Raw genomic sequence first — 21,290 nt, forward strand, 5'->3', positions numbered from 1 at the left:
TATTAGCCTGTTAAATATGCCACACCCACTGTGGATTTGTGTTGTGTGGCATTATAGTGGTGTATTAGGGTTGTTGTTTTTTTTTCTTTGCCTTTAATTTGTATTAATTACCTTTGTGAAATCTGTCTATAATTTTTGTTTTGAGAAGGTTAGAGGAAAACCTTAATTTTTGAAAGATTGAAAAACTTTGAATAAAAGACAGCATGGCTTCAAATAGGATTTAGAAAAATCCTCGTGTGTTGTGTACTTTTGTTGTGCTTCTTCTAGATGTAGCAGTAATCTAATTACAGTTCAAATTGAGGGGGGACATTTAACGAAAATGAAGCAATTAAATTCCTCATAAAAAAAAATTTATTCTTCAGTTTCATTTCAAGAACTGTAATTTCATTTTCATTTTGATAGCAGTAATAACCATGATTTTCAGCCTCATTTTTGTCAAAAGCTGTTTTTTGTGAATTAGAATTTAGAGCACATCTCTTCCAATCAATCGTTTGTGTGTTCAAACCGTAACCTATTGAACCTTCCTTTTCCTTTGGGTGATATGATACTATTGGTTCTGTATAATATTTTTAAATGTAGTTTAAACTGAGAAAAGTAATGTATTTTTCTGTTTACACTAATTCTTGATCTGTCCATTGGGCTGTGATCATTTCATATCTGAGTTCACAGGTCACATTGAGTAAGACAAATTTTTTTTCTAGCTGTCTCAATAAAACTTCCCCATCATAAAACTTTTTTTTTTTCTCCACTCAGTAATTGGTTCCTGCTCGCCTTGCTGTGGGCCTTTTTTTAGAGCAACAATGTCTGATACGGGCTCAGAGCTCCCTGAGGCCCAAACAATGCAGCCTCCTAAAGGAAGTGTCAAACCTCGTAGCCCCCAGATTTGCAGCCAAACACTGTCCAAACATTTTATCTAGTGTCCAATGTAAAAACGCAAAAAAAAAAAAAAAAAGAAGCATTGCCTGCAGTGGCTTGAGTAACACGTTATGTCTCAGTAATGATTGTCTGGTCTCAACAGAAACCGGGAGTGCAATGGCCTAAATTTAGCGCGCTCCACATTTCCGCCTGCGCTCTCCACGTCGTCTCTGCTGCTTTTTTGTTGCGCCCGTGCCTCTGCAGGCAGTGGTCTACTTCCACGCTCAGCTTTTGTCCCAGCACCTCGGCGACACCCATCTGCTGCCTCAGAGGCTGCGACTGGGGTTACCTGGCACACTAACCGGCATTCAAACCCACAGCGACCCGTTTCAGATGGCCTGTTGTTCTCAGGCACAAGTGTGCGAAACCAACCGGGAGGTCTCAGATATTACAAATTTACTAAGTTGAGCCTTTAATGCACCTTCTAAAGAGTGTAATTAAAGTAAATTAGTCATTTCTGCTCAAATGAGGATCTTTCATATTAACAAGTAAGACAGCAGCGTGATCTAATTATTTGACACTAATGGCAACCACCAGTCGTCACATGTCTCTGCTGTAGAAGGGGGCTTTGTGCAAGACACCCACAGAACCTGCAGAAAAATATCAGATATCCAGAAATCCTCTGTTCTGTTGTTCTGTGTTCTGTGTGTGTGTGTGTGTGTGTGCCTTCTAGAGTGTCAGCATGTTGACAGAACATCCTCGTCTTTACACACACAGTCTCCCCGCCTCTGTGTTCTGCGCCCCCCAGCCATCTGCGGTCCCCTCAGTGGCCCGCCGGTCCAGCGAGTGGTGCAGCCAGACGCCGCAGCCTTCTGTCCAGCCTGAACCTTGCGTTTCTGACCGGGTTGCAGTCTGCGCCCATTACTGTCCCGAACTCATTTTTCACTTCACAGTTTACACGGTAACACACGTCTCTTATGAAACAGCCATTTTGTTAAGGCAAATAACGGCTCTATAATGGAATATTTTCACCGTACTGCATGTTGGTGTTTGTAGTGGGCGTGGTCACGTTTGGGCCTTCCTATGGCACACCCTGTGTACAAGGGATATTAGGAGTGTAAGGAATAAAGGGAAACGGAAGAGAAACGGAGGACACTGCGCTACACCTGGTCATGTGACATGGTGACGGGAGGGCGTTAAATCGTCCAGAAGGGAAATCTGGACTGAACCATGGATTCGGAGAAATAAGAGTCCATAAATGTCTGCTTTCATTCAAAGACTTTTATGTAACAATGAAAATAAATCCGAAGGCCATCCATCACTAGGCCAGTAGTCCTTTGTTCTGGATAAAACATACGAACATGTCGAGAAGTACTTTATACCTGATTTTTTTAAACTGGCCTGCTTATATGATTGCCTCAGTGGACTAACTACATAAAATACAAATGATGGCAACTAGGTCACAAATTGATATATCCTCATATTTAATTTCCTTACTGGTAACAGACTGTAATCTGAGATTGTATTTTGTAACGTTCACTGTGAGCTTGATCGTGCATTGCATGCCTACACAAAAGAAAGTGATTATCTTACACGTCGGTGGCTGTGCCGCCACGGCCTACTTTTCCTGCAGCCATGTGGGATTTGTCGGACGTTCTGTTAAAAAAAGGAAGAACGGAAAGAAGGGCGCAGTGGTGGCCTAGCGGGTAAGGAAGCGGACCCATAATCGGAAGGTTGCGGGATTGAATCATGGCTGCCCACTGCTCACCCTGATGCAGGGTAAAATGCAGGGACACAGTTCGTTGTGTGCACCTCAACATCCTCAACATCCATTCCTCTGTTTTTGTGGCTAGCATCCCAGCAAATGACTCTTCATACTTCAGGGGCCAGTGGTGGCCTAGCGGCTGAGGAAGCGGCCCCGTAATCAGAAGGTTGCCAGTTCGAATCCCGATCCGCCAAGGTGTCACTGAGGTGCCACTGTGCAAAGCACCGTCCCCACACACTGCTCATGGCTGCCCACTGCTCACTCAGGGTGATGGGATAAATGCAGAGGACAAATTTCACTGTGTGCACCGTGTGCTGTGCTGATGTGTATCACATGTGACAATCACTTCACTTGCATCGAACTGTGCCGCTTCATGGCAGGCGAGGGGCCTGTTTGGAAATTGAGAAGCGGTGTGTTCCCGTCTGCGGCCGCAGGTCTATGAAATGGCATATCTGGGAGAAGCCGGGAGTTTACCTGCAGCCGCCATTGTCGGACACTTAACCCTGAGTGTCTCCAGGGGGGGCCTGTCCCCTGTAACTACTGATTGTAAGTTGCTCTGGATAAGGGCGTCTGATAAATGCCGTAAATGTAAAATGTGAATGGGCGAAGCCGGCCTCTCTGGGTGGGTTCCTGTGCCGCGATCGGAGCCCCATTGTGCACGTCAGGGGGCTCCACGCCAGCCTCTGAATGGAGGGTCTTGTTTGGCCAAATGAAAACCATAGAGCCATCAGACCATGCGACACTCCGTCAATTGAACTCCGACCCATATTCTGCATCCTTTAATTAAAGGACACTTTGCTCACCCCACCAGATTAAGTCCCCTTTTCCTTCCGTTGTGCGGAACTGAAACGTGAGTTTTAATATGAATTAATTCTCCAGCCCGTTTTAAGTTGATCATTATTTGCTCTAGTTCGCCTGTATGCTCGGAGCGAGTGGGCAGTTAAACGTGGCCGGGGTCGTCTCGTCGCCCCGCCACAGCGTGTGGAATGCTCCCCTGGTCGTCTTCAAAGGGCTTTTGTTCCCCGGCGCTGACGGTCCGGCCGTTGTTGATGGCAGGCCTCCTAACAGGGGGAGAAGGAGGGACAGGGGCTGGGCAGGGGGAGGAATCACAAAAGCTCTTTGTGATGCAGAGGCCCTTTTGAGTTTTCCACTTGCCCAACAAAGTCAAAAGGAGTTGGAGCTCTTTTAATGAATTTTTATTTTCATTTTTCGTCGTTTTTCGTGCATTTACACTTTTTGCAGTTTGTTTTTTTCCATCAGAGCACATGCCACACACTCACTCCGGCCACAAGCCTTCCATGTTTCCGACGCCAGGTTGGATTCGGTGAAAGGGCGGTGCAGCTGTGTGTCGGTGATAAACAGGGATGCATCATTAACATGAAACGCGCCGCTGCACGCGTGCCTGTGCGTCAGTGATAAGCCTGGTGGGTTTACCACCTGTTTCCTGCCTTTCATTCCCCGCTTCCCGTAAAATAAAACTCCTTCAGGTGCTCGGCTCAACACAAATTATTGGAAATTCGGGTGTGAAGGTATTTATTTTCTGCACTGCACACACCCCATACGCATGCAAAACAAGATAGGAGAAATTAATGCAAATAGAATTTGATCTGTCTTTCTTTCTGTCTTGAAGTTAATCTAATAGTTCCTTCTGTACCTTACATAGCCTTGTTGGGTGATCGGGGTACATTTTGACTGAAAGTGAAAGTGACGTGTTTGTCATTGTGAAACATGGCACAGCACGCGGTGCACACAACGAAATCAACCCATCAGTGGGCCAAGCAGTGGGCAGCCTCGATGGGGCGTTTGCTTCTGATTACAGGTCCATTTCCTTTCCCGCTAGGCCAACCGCTGCATAATGGACTTGTGTAACTGTATATGTGATAAATAAGGAATATGCAAAATTCCCATCAGTCCGGATTTGCCATAGTAGAACTCCCTGGGATCTAGATATTCAATGTGACACGTCCCCGTCTAGGGTTTGGGAAACGTGACTATGAAGGTGAGGGACAATGTGCCAAGTGGAGGGAAAGTGTGAACCACAGACGTTGTTTCTCCATTTAGTTATGGTCACTCAACAGTCTGCCAATAATGTAAATCCAGTATTTACCCACGGCCTTTTAAATGATCGGATAATAACATAAAATAAATCTGTGGGAGTGCCATCACCGCATTTTAGTCTCTACACAAGTTCAGAGTTTACGCCCTCTGAGACCTGGGTTCTAACCTGGGTGAGGTGACTCTCCTCTCATGGTCTTTGTCAAACCATTTCTGACAAAACTTCTGCATCGAAATAGCCTGCTTTTGGGAGGGGTTCATTCCGGCTTCAACTTTGAATTGATATCCCTGGTGGTAGTAGCCTAGGGGGTAACACACTCGCCTATGAACCAGAAGACCCGGGTTCGAATCCCACTTACTACCATTGTGTCCCTGAGCAAGACACTTAACCCTAAGTTGCTCCAGGGAAACTGTCCCTGTAACTACTGACTAATATAACTACTGATAAATGCTGTAAATGTAAATCCGCTTCTTGTGTAGCATTCCTGCAACCTGCAGTTCTACCACGCACCCCTCATCACAGCATGCAGAAGCTGCGAGATCCGCTTTGGGCCTTTGATATTCCCATTTGTTCTAGAGGGGGATGAGTCATAAAGGAACGCTAATACACATGCCGAGATCCCCTTGATGTTGAATCAATTAACAAGGCGGCGTCCTCTGCCTGAAGTGCGGCGCTGGAGACATGGTTAGGTGCCGTTCACGCCTTGACAAGGAGATGCCGCATTGAAGCGGAAAGCGCATTAATCCTGTTTGTGTTTGGTGTTTGGTGGTTTGGTGAGTCGTGTGATGAATCCACGGTGACACACAGCTGTGATCCATGGAATTAGTGGCTTTATTGAAGTCATTGTCATGTTGTTTCAGAAAACTGACTATGTGGGTGCAGGAAATGTGCTGTCGTTTGCATCCTTTTGATGCTGCAAGGAAAAAATGAACAGAAAAAATGAACAGAAAAGTGGCTAAGACAGCATAGCAAGACCATAGCTGCTCCTGTGAGCTTTGGTACCATTAATATTTTATGATAGTTGTGTGTAAAGATATGGAAATTGAGCACGTCTTCCATCCGACACAGTGTGGAGACTATTCTGTTCAACTACTGCCCCCTGGTGTCAGATGTACTGCCTGACACACAAACTCAAAACACAACCCGGAGGGAAGCATTTCAGATCTCTACAAAAAATAAGAAAAGCTAAAATCTCCATTAACGAGATGAAAGACATGATTTGTCTTGGGGGGGTGGGGTAAAGAAAACTACTAAAACCGTCTCGCTCCTTTTACCTAATGCATGCTTGTTTCCATGACAACAGGGCCGGCATCCTGTGTGCATATGCGGCCAATCAGCACCTGAGCTCCCAGCTGAAGAGCATGAGAAGGCTCGTCAATAGCAACCTGAGGGACCTGCACACGTTTGCCAACGACACGCCTGCCGTAAGAGGACCCCATCACTTCCTACTGAGCTGGGGAACAAGTGCACTCAAACCGTTCAAAAAGCTGCCAAAAATATCATATTTTCCATCCTTTTTCCTTCTTCCACTTAATACCAGTGTGACGAGCAGCACTCTCTTCTTTCTCTGCAGCAAATCGATTACCTGGTGTCTCAGTATTTCACTGCCAAGAAGTACGTCACTGCAGATTTGGATAGTAAGTACATACTGAATAAGAAATGGGATTCAGATCTCCAATCTGAGAGGTGTACCTGTTCCCTGTGATCGCTGCGTCACTATGTGTCACTCTCCAGATATTGGGGTTCTTCTTGGGGGACGCATATACGACGAGTTGGGGAAGGAGGTACGGCCTGCACTGGATGGAGTCCTAAACATGGCTGGAGGTACAGAATCCTTTGTATCATTTCTAATATCATTTCGTTGTTTCATGTGAAAGAAGGACATCCAAATCATTAATTGCGTGATATCAAAATATTTTGGACATTTACGCTTTTCTATATTACCTGTTCGTAACCAGGGTGTGAGAACACGCCCTCTGTACTTAGTGGGATGGTCGTCCGACAGTAACTCACTGTTGCCTCTAGTGGTACTCAGTGCTATTGCAGAACAGCACAAGACAGGATGCATTCAGTACTTTTCTTTCTTAAAAAAAGGTTTCTCATACTATTGATAATTTTTAGTTTGTACCGAATTTCTTATACACCAAATTCTTTAGTGTTAAAGGCTGATCATGGGCTTAAACGATTAGCCAAGTCAAAAACTAAGAGTTGATTTTAATTCTGTTTCAGGTAACATTTGGTCCCACTCAAAATTAGAGTAAAATTTGCACAATGGCCATAGTTGACTGTTTCCAGAGTTTATTCTACTTTATTTACTGTTTAACAGTGTTAATTATATCTAAGTGTTAAAAATATTTAACACTAATATGATTACACCTTATATAGTTATCTTTTACTCAATTTAGTTAAAAAATAACACTCGAATTTGTAATGATATATTAGAATCAGAATATCTTTATTGTCACTGTAACAAGTATGACGAAATTAGGTGCCGTCCCTGTGCCATAGAGGTATCTATATATATATATATATATACACTGCTCAAAAAATAAAGGGAACACTTAAACAACACAATGTCAATCACACTTCTGTGGAATCAAACTGTCCACTTAGGAAGCAACACTGATTGACAATCAATTTGACATGCTGTTGTACAAACGGAATAGACAACAGGTGGAAATTATAAACAATAAGCAAGACGTCCCATATAAAGGTTCTGCAGGTGGTGACCACAGACCACTTCTCAGTTTCTTATGCATTCTGGCTGATGTTTTGGTCACTTTTGAATGCCGGAGGTGCTTTCACTCTGGTGGTAGCATGAGACTGAGTCTAGAACCCACACAAGTGCCTCAGGTAGTGCAGCTCATCCAGGATGGAAAATCAATGTGAGCTGTGGCAAGAAAGTAAAGTGAAGTGATTGTCACATGTGATACACAGCAGCACAGCACACGGTGCATACAGTGAAATTTTCTCCTCTGCATTTAACCCATCACCCTGAGTGAGCAGTGGGCAGCCGTGTCAGGTGCCCGAGGAGCAGTGTGTGGGGACAGTGCTTTGCTCAGTGGCACCTCAGTGGCACTTTGGCGGATCAGGATTCGAACCGGCAATCTTCAGATTCCTTAACCGCTAGGCCACCACTGCCCCACTTTTTGAGAAGGTTTGCTGTGTCTGTCAGCGTAGAGTCCAGAACATGGAGGCGCTACCAGGAGACAGGCCAGTACATCAGTACATTATTTTTGTGTTCCCTTAATCTTTATGAGCAGTCTATAGTAAGGAAAGTATAAAAAAAGAGAAAGCTATCATAAAGAGGATACAAAAAGAGGCTCATACTGAACTGGGAGTGCAATGCATGCTGGTACTAATCCACACTGTATACAGTTGAATTTTCACTGCGTGTCTGTGGTACTGTACTTTGACATTTATCTCGGCTGTTAAAGAGAGTTAACGTTAGTATTACTTTGAAATATTGACACACTGACATATTTTACTGTGTGTGGTCAACCTTCTTCCTCACTCTCTTATTCTTCTTTCGCTTTTGGTCGGAAAGTCAAAGTGGAGAAGGCCATGAAAGGTAACAGTTTATATTGGGCCCTGGTTGGAATCCCTTGATCCCCCTGTCCATTTGTCCTGACCGTCATCCCCCCATGCGTCCACCTCTTCCCCAGTGTGACGTGTTGGCCAGCTTTGAGGAACAGAGAGAGGTGCAGTTTTTTGAGGGGATAACTGTTCATCAGTCTGCTTCTGGTGGTGAACAGACCCTACAGTTATAGGGCAGGAATAGACTGATATAAGGCGTGCGACTGTATGTATAAATGCATACAATTTAATCTGTGCTTGCAACTGTGTATGTGCATATCCTTGTGAGGTATGCATTGTACATACACACACACACACACACACACACACACACACACAAGGTCCTCGTGGTTGTGCATGTGTGTAAGTGGATTATAGAATGTTCTATGCTGTGTAAAGGTAACCTGTGAGATGATACTGTGTTCCTCAGCCATGCACGACACCAAAGAGGCTCTGGAGAACGTCAGCATGACGCTGGAGGTCCTGCAGGACGGCAACGTAAAGCTGCAGGTCAACCTGAGCTTGGTGCGCTCCAGTCTCAACGAGAGCCTCGACGACCCGGCCTGTGAAGCTGTCGCTCATATCTGTGGCCGCATACGCAGTTCCCTCGCACAGCTTGACATCAGCGCTAATTACTCCAGGGTAAGAGATAGACAGCCTGTCATGGAGCACCTGGCATCACAGAGGCTCTCAGTGGATCTCACTCTACATTATCAGTATATGAAAAATAGACAAAACTAACCTGGTATTCAGTATTCACTGTGGCCATGACATGAGGTAGGTAGTAGCCTAGTGGTTAACACACTCTGAACCAGAAGACCACAAAGTCACAGGTTCAAACCCCACTTATTAGCATTGTGTCCCCTAGCCAGACGCTCTGGATAAGGCCGTCTGGTAATTGTGAAAGCATACGTCACACGTATAGTGTAACGATTGGCTCATTTTATTACATATATGAGTAAATTATGTAATGTTCAGTCCCATGATGCTGCTGAAATGAAATGCGGCATTATTTTAATACTGACGTACAATGTGCTTTGGATTCTTTTTATTTGCTTGTGTTCAGTCTTTCACTGTTTTTTTTTTTTTTTTCCTGCTGCAGTTGCCAGATGTGGCCGATCAGCTGAACAATGTGAACAACGTCCTGAAGACGGACCTTGATGCTATTGTGCAGAGGGTCAGTCTCCTGCATGTTCTGCCTCAAAATGTGCATCCGTTGTGAAAAAAACTCCCCCTCTCCTTTTTTTTTACATTTTTATAGGGGTTTTTGTCCTTTAATAACACACCATCTCTAGTGGCTGAACAAACAACAAGTGTGGCGAGGGGTGAGTGTGAGACATTACAGTTTCAGTGATGGGAGGTTCAAATCTTCAAACAAGATGGTGTGTCAATTGCAAGCAAAGTAGCGGTCTTGGTTCTTATTGTTCTGTTTTTATTTTGAACTCTATTTAGGCATTAAAGACATGTTGGATGACATCGGCTCCAACATTACCATTTTGCCCAAGTTGTTTTCAATGCACAGTCCTTTGACCAACTTCACCATCTCCATCAGCCACGCACACTCCAAGATTGAGGACCTGTACCCTGAAATTGATCGTTATGATTTCTACAGGTAATGTCAGCTCGAGCCATAACCGGGCCGAAGAGGTTAGGCCTAAGGCCGACAGAATCAAACCCGAACCGACATGTACAACTTTTTAAAAGCCTGGCTTTCTTTGCATGCGCTACGAGTGCTTACCTAAGAGGGAAAGAAAATGAGCGGGTTTAAAACCTAATTGCCAGAAGCTACCCTCCGTTTCACCTTCTCAGCATCCATTTTCACATCTCTCTCATGAATTGCAAACTAAATTAACATATCAAAAAAACATTAACATTTAATAAAAAAATACATTCTCAACATGCTCAAAAACAAATGAACAAGCAACGAATCATAAAGGATAGGTGCTATAGATGTACTATAGATGTGAAAATGTGGGTGGTAGTAGCCTAGTGTGTAACACACTCGCCTATGAACCAGAAGACCCAGGTTCAAATCCCACTTACTACCACTGTGTCCCTGAGCAAGACACTTAACCCTAAATTGCTCCGGGGGGGGACTGTCCCTGTAACTACTGATTGTAATTCGCACTGGATAAGGGCGTCTGATAAATGCCATAAATGTTGGAAACACTGGCCTGCTCTATAGATCGGAGGTTCGTGTTTGCTGACCGCTCATTTATCGCACAAGCTTGACCAGACCCAACCCCATCCCGCCCCACCCCAACTCCTACTGAAATGATCGGAACGTTTACAGCTCTAATGTCAGCCATTACCATCTACAGCCCAATCAGTTCAATGCCTGGTTCTAGGATGTTCAATTTGCCATCATAATGGCCTCACTTGCAGGTGGGTTGGCTGCATTACTCTCTGCTGCATGGTGGTGATGGTCCTGGCTTTCAACTACTTGGGGCTGCTGTGCGGCATTCTGGGATTTGATAGGCATGCCACACCCACAACACGTGGCTGCATCTCCAACACTGGAGGAAACTTGCTCATGGCGTGAGTACCCCAGTGAATCATGGGAAATGTTCTGTTGTAATGCACTGAACATAAATTACAAGGTGTGAGAGTGCTTTTTTTTTTTTCTTTAGTGGCGTTGGCTTTAGCTTCCTGTTCTCCTGGGTGCTGATGGCAGTGGTGACGACTACCTTCCTGGCTGGGGGAAATGTAGAGAAACTGGTGTGTGAGCCCTTCCACACCAAAGAGCTGTTTAAGGCAAGTAGATTAAAGACATTACTGGTATGCAAGCAGTACCCTCATCCCCACATCTAACAACCTCTTCATACGACATGGTACAATAATGTATTTTAAAATGTATTATCTATCTTTGAAATGGATATTGCTGGAGGGGAGTAAAACTTTATACAAGAAAAGTGTTATTTACCATGTTTCCATTGGAAGACACAGTTATAAGCAGAGCTAAAAATCTGGCCTGTTGGTGTCTCCCATGTTCAATAAATGAACCTCCCACCCTTTAACTTTAATTTACCACAATTGCTTACAAGAGAATCAAACAGAATTTTTCTTCTGAATTTTGTTCAGTCAGTGATTCGGCTCCTGAACTGGCTCAGTTTGGAAGATATCTTACTTTTATTGCTAGAGATCATATCTTTGCTTTGCTCATCTGGTCTAGTGTTTCTGCAACCACAGTATAATTCTGTGCAGGTGCTGGACACGCCGTATCTCATCATGCCTGCCTGGAAGAACTTCATCCCCGGCTACCTGTACAATGAACCCGACATGGACCTCACGATAGAGAGTCTTTACACGTGAGATGTTTTCAGTAAAAACTGAATTCAAAAATGAATCATATCTTTATGTTTTTTTTACATTCCCTTTTTTCAGAGACTGTGAGGAGAACCGAGGGATTTACTCGGCACTACACCTGGATAGAGTCTTCAACATCACCGCTTTCCTGAACTCAAGAGTGGTGGGTGTCCCAGATCCTGAACTTTACCTTAATTCCACAGAACAAACAAGATAATTTACCTTATTTTCTGTGCTGAATGAAGTGTTTGTAGGGGTGTGTTGCTGTGAGAAAACAGCAGCCTTTACCATGTGTCCATGGAGAGCCCATTAAAGGGAATGAAACAGCTCCGTCCTGAATGTTCTAGAACACTTTCTACTCCATTGTAATCATGTAATCATGTAACCATCATGTAATCAGAAGCCTCATGTCGAGGCTTCTGAAAGTATATTTAATTGATGCCTAGTGGGTATATATGCACACACACACACACACACACACACACACACACATATATGAATGCACTAAAAAGCCATCTTTTCCTGTGCTCTCCAGTATGCTAAGCACGTGTCGCAGAAGATTGATGGCATTCGAGTGGACCTGAGAGGCATCGTCCTGCTGGAGACGGAAGGCAGGAAGAACTTGGTGGACTTCACAGAGGCCGGCATCGGCGACATCAACTACGCCGCGTACCTGGAGGAGGTGAGCGTCACTAAGAGGGGCCGAGAGCGTGTAGACACAGTGCATGTGTGTACAGTGGGTTTTCACGCTGTGTGTCTGCTCGCACGCAGGTCAGTAAACGAGTTACTCGTGTCGACCTGCTCTCATTTGCCAGTGACTTGGAGGCCCAGAGCAAACAGGTGGTGAGTTGCACCAAACGATTTGGCAAATCCGTGTAAACCTGTGTAATTTGCATCTTTTCCATTCCGGTTTGGGCCACTTCTAATGTGGTCTAAGATCCTAAACAGGTCAGATTTTTTGCAACGTTTACACACTAAATGCTCACATCTCTATGTGCAAAAAAATCCAGATTGTCGATGTGATTTCATTGTGGCAAGTTTTGAGGCTTGTAGTTTGATATTATCTAAGTTAAGCAATGCAGCATACAGGCAGTCCACAATGCATTTTTGTCTTTTTATGAGCTGTCAATTAGACATCTATTCAAAGAAATCTTCATTGATTTAAATTATTCATTGATATTGTGCAAAGAAAGAAAAAGAAATAAATCAAATCATTAATTGCTACATTTCATTGTGTTTTAATTCTGTTTCCTGTCTGTCTGTGTTTCCTCCTCAGCCGAGCGGGAGCCTGCAGACATCTTTGAAGAACCACGTCAACTCCATCAGACAGATCCACGCTCAGCTGGCTGTTCCAATGGAGCAGTCTGTGGTAATCCATCATCCACCCTCTTTATACACAACAATCGGGCCAAAATGATATTCATGATTATTTTTATCAATATTGTAATCACGATAATTAAGCACAATCATTCATTATTTTAGGTAAAACTATTTTTTTTATTGCACTTTCTATTTTTAACATACAGTAAGTGAACAAGACTTTCAGATTTTTGGCTAGTGAACATTTTCTCACAATTTGAGGTTGCCGCTCAGTCTATGCTTTCGTCCCCCCGGTAGTTGGTTATTTTAAAGTAAATATCGGCGACAATCATCTTAATTCAATCATGGCAGCCACAATCGTGATCGTGATTAAAATTCAATTAATCGTGCAGCCCTAGGACACAATGGGTGGTAAGTGGGGTTTTGAGCATGTGACTTCACAGGTGAGTGTGTCACCCACTAGGCCAGCAGGCCACATATTATGTATGCTACACTTTTTAGATACATCAAAAGGACCCGAGTTACTCAGCATATTTAAGGTTCCTTTCTGATCGTTATCTCTCTCTATTCCTCCTAAAAATGTCGTCTTCGTTCGTGGGGCGCCAAGAAATATGTTAGAGCGAGGGTAAGATGCTGTCTTTGTCTCCTGTGGACATTTTAACACCATTGAGAGAAATTTGTGGTGAAATGTGAATGTGTGGAATGAAAAGCCAAAGTCAAATTGAGCCCTGGCTCCATTTGGAGCTTTTTGACTTTTCATTTTTCATCCGCTGACAGGCAGCGCATGATCTCGCCCGCAGGGGGTCAAAGCCACACCCGTGTCAAGACGCGCGCGCAAAAAGTTCATACCAAAGCGGGTCAGATTGGCGCATGAGGATGACCTCATTCCATTTGTTCTTTGGAACCCCGTTTATGTTTTGTGTTGTAGCGCCCTCTAGTTTCGACACTGATGTGGCATGTGAAGCAACTCTCACCGTAAGGAAAGATGACAGAGTGGAGTCAACGTTTACTTCCACGCATGTTGAAATACTACTTTCTAAATGATTTTAGCACTTTGTGAACACTCAATTTCATTTACAATTTTGTGTTGTGATATCAAGGGGTAAGAACCAGAGGACGGGTTTTAAGTGACATTTTGGGTTAAATATATCAAATGAAAAATGAAATCTCTTGACACACAATCGGTTGTGCCAAAAGGACACAAATAAACTGATTCAGATTATGTTATTTTTTGGCCCTGTAAGATACGCCCCTCTGGTTCTTGCATTTCACTCTGTGCTGCTGTTGGAACATTTTTCATTTACATTTAGAATTTTATTGCCTGAAAGGCCACAACAAATTACATGTTTCTGTATATGTGTGTGTGTGTGTTTGTATATATATACGAAAACATTGAATGACTGCACTTTGATCTTTTGTGTATATTTCCAGTGAAATATTCTATAACATTCCTGCAATTATTCCAATTACTGAGTTACAATATACACTGCTCATAAAATAAAGGGAACACAAAGTAAGACATCCTAGGTATGAATGAAGGAAATATTCTTATTAAATACTTTGTTCTTTACATAGCTGACTGTGCAACAAAACCACACAAAAAATAATTGATGAAAATCAAATTTATCAACTTTTGGAGGTCTGGATTTGGAGTCACTCTCAAAATTGGAAAACACACTACATGCTGTTCCAACTTTGATGTAATGTCCTTAAAACAAGTAGTGTGTGTGGACTCCACTTGCCTGTATGACCTCCGTACACCTGGGCATGCTCCTGATGAGATGGAGGATGGGATCTCCTGAGGGATCTCCTCCCACACCCGGACGAAAGCATCTGTCAACTCCTGGACAGTCCGTGGTGCAACATGGATTCAGGTGTGGGGAACGGGCGGGCCAGACCATAGCATCGATGCCTTCGTCTTGCAGGAACTGCTGACGCACTCCTGCCACATGAGGTCTAGCATCGTCTGGCATTAGGAGGAACCCAGGACCAACCGCACCAGCATATGGTCACATAAGGGGTCTGAGGATCTCATCTTCATTCCTAATGGCAGACAGGCTACCTGGAGGGTATGTGAACCTGCTTTCATCTGTGAAGAGCACAGGGCACCAGTGGCAAATTTGCCAATCTTGGTGTTTTCTGGCAAATGCCAAATATGCTGCATGTGTTGGGCTATAAGCACAACCCCCACCTGTGGATGTCGGACCCTCATACCACCTTCATGAAGTCTGTTTCTGACCGTTTGAGCAGACACATGCACATTTGTGGCCTGCTGGAGGTCATTTTGCAGGCTCTGGCAGTGCTCCTCCTGTTGCTCCTTGCACATGGGTGGAGGCACCGGTCCTGCTGCTGGGTTATTGCCCTCCTACGACCTCCTCCATGTCTCCTGATGTACTGGACTGTCTCCTGGAAGCGCCTCCATGCTCTGGACACTACGCTGACAGACACAGTAAACCATCTGTCCACATTGATGTGCCATCCTGGATGAGCTGCACTACCTGAGCCACTTGTGTGGGTTCTGGACTCCGTCTCATGGTACCACCAGTGTGAAAGCACCTCCGGCATTCAAAAGTGACCAAAACATCAGCCAGAAAGCATAGGAACTGAGAAGTGGTCTGTGGACACCACCTGCAGAACCCCGCCCTTATTGGGGACGTCTGTCTATAATTTCCACCTGTTGTCTATTCCGTTTGCACAACAGCATGTCAAAGTGATTGTCAATCAGTGTCGCTTCCTAAGTGGACAGTTTCATTTCACAGAAGCGTGACTGACTTGGAGTTACATTGTGTTCCGTTTATTTTTTTGAGTTATGAGTATGTATTTAAAGTTCACAGTGGTGGTGTTTTTGTCAGTGTTTGTGATGTAGTTTTGTTTTTCATATTAAAGAGTACTTTGAACCAGAGCATCAGATATCTGCAGGCAACGGCAGCAGATTTACCGGTACGCCTTTAAAATGTCATACTGAGCGCTACAATAAAAGCATTTTATGTCAATATTTAGTGTGCTTTGTCCATACCATTTTTTTCTTGTTTTCATTTGTTTTTCTTTAGAGCAAAGTGTCTGACGTCCTGAACACTGTGGATGTGGCCCAGTTTCTCATCTCCCACAATGCATCATTTGTTGTCAGTCAGGTAACTGCATACACATAATAATATCAAGAGATACGTGCTGTAATTTGACGTCGTGACAAGACAGTGGCATAACGCATTATGTGTGTTATTACAGGAAACGGCGAAATTCCGAGACACGATCCTCGGTTACATCAAGCAGTATTTAGAATGGCTAGTGAATGCGGTAAGAGTCGTTCTGTGCTTAACGGATGGTGATTATGTTGCCATAATTGTGGATGTGCATGCTCGTAAACTTCCAATAATGGCCCAGGGCCTAATGTTAAACCAAAATGACTATCAAATGACTCGGCTAGAGAGGGGAATATTTCCTTTTATACTAAATTAATTTAAATAAAACCAAAACCTTTCATCGGTTCTTTGTTACTTTGACTAGCACGATCGGGGAAGGAATGGAAGTGACTAGGCATGTAGGATGCGGGTAAGGTAACGGACCCGTAGTCGAATCCCGAGCTGGCAAGGTGCCACTAAGCAAAGGTACCGTCCCTACTACTAAGGGGATGGTTAAGTGCAGAGGACACATTTCGTTGTGTCACCGTGTGCTGTGACACTTAAAAAGGGGGGTTTGTGACCCACCAGCTAAGAATCTCCAGACAGCAAATTTCTGGTTGGTTGTTTGAAATCGCTCTTATTGGAGATGATTCCATGATTGAAAGTTTTAAGAGATGTGTTTCCATGGTTGCGTTGTCGAGTACCGCTGATGTTTGCTAACTCCACTGTCCTGCAGCTGGCGACAGAGGTGGCCGGGTGCAAACCATTCAGTAACATTGTGGACTCGCTGGAGATCGTGGGCTGCAGTTTCCTCATGGACTCAATGGTGGGTTTCAGCTCCGCTTGCATGCAGCAGGGCGCCGTGCGTCAATAAACATTCCGTGTTTTTTCAGAACACCTTCTGGTTTGGACTCGGAGGTGCTACCCTCTTCCTGCTTCCAAGCATCATATTTGCTGTCAAATTAGCCAAGTTTTACCGCAGAATGGACACAGAGGACGTTTACGATGAGTGAGTATCTGACTGAATCATTAAAAAATATGCGTTTAATATGCAGAAATCTATACAAACTGTAAATGTGCATCAGATTAGACTCTAGTTTGAATAATATGCATGTTGTATGAAGGTGAATCTATGAACTATGCAATACCAGTACAAAATCAATTTTAATGGCCAACTGTGCTATGTGCCACGATGCTGGTCTTTCTCTCGTCTTTCTGTTCTTGACTTTACTCTTCACTCTGCCTTTCTCTCTTGTCTCCTCTCTTATTTCTCTGCTGCAGTTCCTCTGTTTGTGGGACTTGGCATTTTACTTTGTGATAACCAATTCCTGCCACTTTTCCATCTCATCCATCCTTTCTGTTTCTATTCTCTGTCTGTGCGGCTCTTTGTATTCATAAGCAAATATTAATATATTTGTGCACAACCCTTTGTTTTTTTCCATTTACATTCAGCCATTCACTGTCATACAGTAATTTGTAATACATAGTGAATTAGAGACATCACCAAGTGTCCTGATCACAGTTGATGTGTTGCATGACTGGTGCCTCATCCGCGCCAACGCACACAGACCTTATGGTGCATAGGCTAACAATTCTGCAGCAAAGCATTAACAAGTTTGCCTGTTTTGTATCTTTTTAGCATTGAGACAATTCCCATGAAAAAGTAAGCTTTACCTGTTCCAATTCTTCTCTTTCTTTCCAAGTATTCCTTCTATTATGTTTACTTTTTCTTTTGCACATCTTTTGTACATAGATGTATAAATGCTAAAATTCTTGGTGCTGATTTTTTTAGCTGTATAATTTTTTGTTTCGGTAATGCTTCTGTGGTGGAGGGCCTTTTTTCTTTTTCCTATGCTGTGTTTCGGGGAAAATATCTTTCTTTTGCTTCTGTTAAATGTCAAGGGCTGTAAAACTGTCGTCACCTTAACGACGCCGACAATCCCTCTGAGTTCCTGCACGGTGTCAGTGTTTGATAGCATTTGAGATTTGTACCGTTTTATACACACAAGCTGCTGCCGATGCTTATGAATTATTATAACCAGGCTAAACCCGTTCGCTGCAGCTGTTTGAGCGCATGCCACATGTCACAAGTCATGTTCTGTTGTCTTTGTTTTCCACACATTTTAAAAATATATGTGTAAATGCGATGTTCTGTTTCAGTATGGAAATTGGTAATAATGGTTATCATAACGAACGTTTACAAGGTGTCCATAACCCTGTAATGGCAAGGTAAACAGCCCAAATTCTCACGTCTTGCATGCACAAGTGTTGGAAGCGAATGTGGCTCATGGGTTTTGGGGGGGAGTTCTTCTGACCTGGCTAATGATCTCAGCTGCCGGCACTAACCGCATGTTCTTTGCCTGCATGGGATCATGGGAGCATACTTAATGGATAATCGTTGTAATGAATGTTTTCTTGTGCGCTACAGAAACAAAAAATGATTTGGCTGGACTTAAGTGTCCAGATAGCAAAGACAGAGTGGGCCGGACCTATTGTAACGTTCGGGTGCGACCCAAACCTGGACATTTTTAATCAGAAAGAACAGTTTTTCACCGCGGCCATCATACGATTGTGGCCCCGAAGATTTGCTTTGCTACCTGGGCGACCACTTACCAGTTAATCACGCTGTACGTCTAACTGCATGTCCCTGAGCATGAGCCCTGGTTAAAGCAGCACTACGTCTGCCATTGCCGATTGGAATTTGCATGCTGTTGGCAAGAACAGGGTTAAATCACGACTTTTCCCCTAAAAATTATTTAAATATCAGTATAGCCCTCAGTTATGTAATCATCAGCGTTTATAAGAGACCGCATATAAGAGGCCGTAAAACGTACGTAGTGTTGCTTTAATCGTTGCTGCTTGTGGGTTGCAGGGCTGTGGGCGAGGTTTGTTGTGTTTAGCCCTTGCCTGCTCCTGACCTTTTCTCCCTCTTTGCCACTAGCATCCCCGCCTATGACACAATGACTCGCTTCCCGCGAGCCTCCGCCCCACCTCGACACGGCAACTGGTGAACCACCGCTGGATTTTTTTTATTTCGTTTTTTTTATATATATATATATATAGAGAGAGAGAGAGAGATTTTTTTGGTTATGCTCTGTTCACCGGTTGAAGAAAGGTACTGATGGCCAAACTCTTGGACTCTCATCTGCCCCTTTTCTTCTTCCTACTAATACATAATTGTTGTTTTTCCTTTCTTCCGGCATGTCTGTACTCACCTGACCTTAAATTTAACATGTTGAAATTAAATGAAATGAATTGGCTAGTTTACGCTCACACATGCGCTTGAGGGTGGGCATGTCGGAGACATTTTACGACATTAAAGCTGCTTAACCCGCTGAGAACCCAACAGATTCAGATTCAGATTTGATTGGCTCAACATTTTTTAACTTTCTATCACAAGCAAGATGAAGTAATGGACCCATTATTCCATTTTGGTGGCACATGACGTCTCCTTATCGGAAGTGAATGGGAAACGTTCCGAGCCTTTTTCTTTTCTCTGTAATAGTTTTAAATATGCATTATAACATGTAAGGTGTCCAATCAGTTTATTACACTGATGGCCCGTGCACTTTAAATCGATTGACAACCCCAAGAGCGAAATATGTCTAGATTTACTGTAAATGTTCAACTTTAAACTAACTAACGTACCAGTATGTCGGTTAGTTTTTGGTGGGTTTTTTTTGTCTCACTCCTGTTTTGTAATTGTTTGTAATTTCTGTGCTTGTTCCTGTCTGCTCTGTCTGTGTGTTTGAACCGGCAGTGGGGGTGGCCTTTTGGCTGATTGCCTTTTTTCTCTTTTTCCAGTGCCATTGAAAACTGGAACTGAATTATCCGCACTGTTGTTTGTAAGTACGTTTGGACTTCCGGAACTCCGAAAACTCGATTATGACCAATCACGTAAAAGATACTATTGTAAAAGAACTAGAGTGCTATAGGGTGCTATTTCAACCGTGAAAACAATAAGTTGAACACTGTAGGCGATAAAGCTTAAAGTACTGGATGCCACGCCCTGCTCTGCTAAATGTCAACAACCTTTTTCATTAATGACATTTCCTAATTTAGTCGTTAAATGGTAATTAATGATATATAAGATCTGATAAAGCATAAGTGTTTTGTAACCGCTTGGAAACTAGATATGAATTCTTTTTCATAGTCAAGCCCCTCTCACAGCTTTCTTTTTAAAAAGCAAGTTCTGTAATAGCTCGTTGTTTTAGTATAACAATCACATTTTCCCGTAAAACTAAATATATTGTTCCTTTTGCTTTTACAGATTGGACATTTCCCAAACCGCAGAAACCCGCTGGCGTCCGGACGAGGTTTCTGTCTGCACCTCAGGCGCACGGGATCCACATTCACCCCAAATTCTCAAGGCACGCCCACCCGTCCTGCTGCCCCATCTTCTCGGAGGATTTGCCCCGATATGCGGGTGGAACGTCGCTGTTCACTGCTGAATTAACCTGCAGCCTACGGGCACGCCGTGACTTTTTATTGCAAAATTCAAAAAGCCCCAGACACATGAAATGGGTGGCTGGAAATAAAAAAAGAGTTCTTAATGTATTCTTTTTTCTTTCCTTCCCTCCACTGAGTCAGCAGCTCACACGTTGGGGCGAATTAGTCGTACGGTGGTCCGTACCAACCCTTCATACACACATTTTACCCCTGGGGACAACACTGTCGTTGCCTTCACAAATATAATTTTTGCATCTTTACAAAAAATGATTAAATCAGTGCTAGTGGGTGATTTAAAATCATTAATTAGAATTATTATCCCATGCACTATGTTCACCTTTGTTAATTAACATAATTTTGGGCTTCTGTTAGCAGATGCTGTTTGAAGCCAGAAGCTAGTTCTGTTGTAGGTTCTTCTGAGGTCTTAGTTTTAGGCCTAGAATGGTTCCCTGTTTTATTGAAGGACCATGTAGTGGTGTGGAAGGGGAATGTACTGTACATGTGAAATATTTGTATATTACAGATGTTGTGCTTACGTGGATTTTTGTGAGATCTCGTTATGTCTCATCTCCCCTCTGTCTGATGGAGCCAGTCCAGCACCGCGGACATGAGAGGGTCTTTCTCATCTGCTGCGGCTCTCTAGAACCTGGCAGTGTCAAACGCTCCGCGCCCACCTGTCCTCGGTTCTCCGCGAGGAACCCGAGGAAGCCCTTGCGCCGGACCTTCGGATGCTGAACCGCTGCGTCTCACTCGCCGTCATTCGGATTCTGCTGATGCTCGTTCACGTCCCTGTTATCTGAGTGAAGGTGTACAAATTGTGAATAAAATGACAACTTTGAGTTTG

General features: G+C 43.6%; 1 protein-coding gene across 19 annotated transcripts in view; it reads left to right on the forward strand.

The window, feature by feature from the left end:
• prom1a (prominin 1a) overlaps window positions 1–21,290 on the forward strand; it is a 44,283-nt gene extending 22,993 nt beyond the window's left edge. For 2 of the 19 annotated variants that reach the window (XM_028959578.1, XM_028959581.1), the window contains 26 exons: window positions 5,980–6,100; window positions 6,250–6,313; window positions 6,411–6,500; window positions 8,224–8,247; window positions 8,683–8,894; window positions 9,355–9,429; window positions 9,514–9,577; window positions 9,705–9,864; window positions 10,638–10,790; window positions 10,883–11,006; window positions 11,457–11,560; window positions 11,637–11,721; window positions 12,094–12,240; window positions 12,330–12,401; window positions 12,835–12,927; window positions 13,486–13,503; window positions 15,765–15,818; window positions 15,929–16,009; window positions 16,104–16,172; window positions 16,734–16,823; window positions 16,891–17,006; window positions 17,637–17,660; window positions 18,158–18,226; window positions 18,939–19,004; window positions 19,802–19,842; window positions 20,268–21,290. In XM_028959578.1, coding sequence (XP_028815411.1) covers window positions 5,980–6,100; window positions 6,250–6,313; window positions 6,411–6,500; window positions 8,224–8,247; window positions 8,683–8,894; window positions 9,355–9,429; window positions 9,514–9,577; window positions 9,705–9,864; window positions 10,638–10,790; window positions 10,883–11,006; window positions 11,457–11,560; window positions 11,637–11,721; window positions 12,094–12,240; window positions 12,330–12,401; window positions 12,835–12,927; window positions 13,486–13,503; window positions 15,765–15,818; window positions 15,929–16,009; window positions 16,104–16,172; window positions 16,734–16,823; window positions 16,891–17,006; window positions 17,637–17,660; window positions 18,158–18,226; window positions 18,939–19,004; window positions 19,802–19,823 — 2,197 coding nt within the window. In that variant the 3' untranslated portion in view covers window positions 19,824–19,842; window positions 20,268–21,290. The other 17 variants (XR_003742991.1, XR_003742993.1, XR_003742988.1 and 14 more) reach the window with 16 other exon arrangements.

The sequence above is a fragment of the Denticeps clupeoides genome, chromosome 18 (assembly GCF_900700375.1).
Source record: "Denticeps clupeoides chromosome 18, fDenClu1.1, whole genome shotgun sequence".
Lineage (NCBI taxonomy): Eukaryota > Metazoa > Chordata > Actinopteri > Clupeiformes > Denticipitidae > Denticeps > Denticeps clupeoides.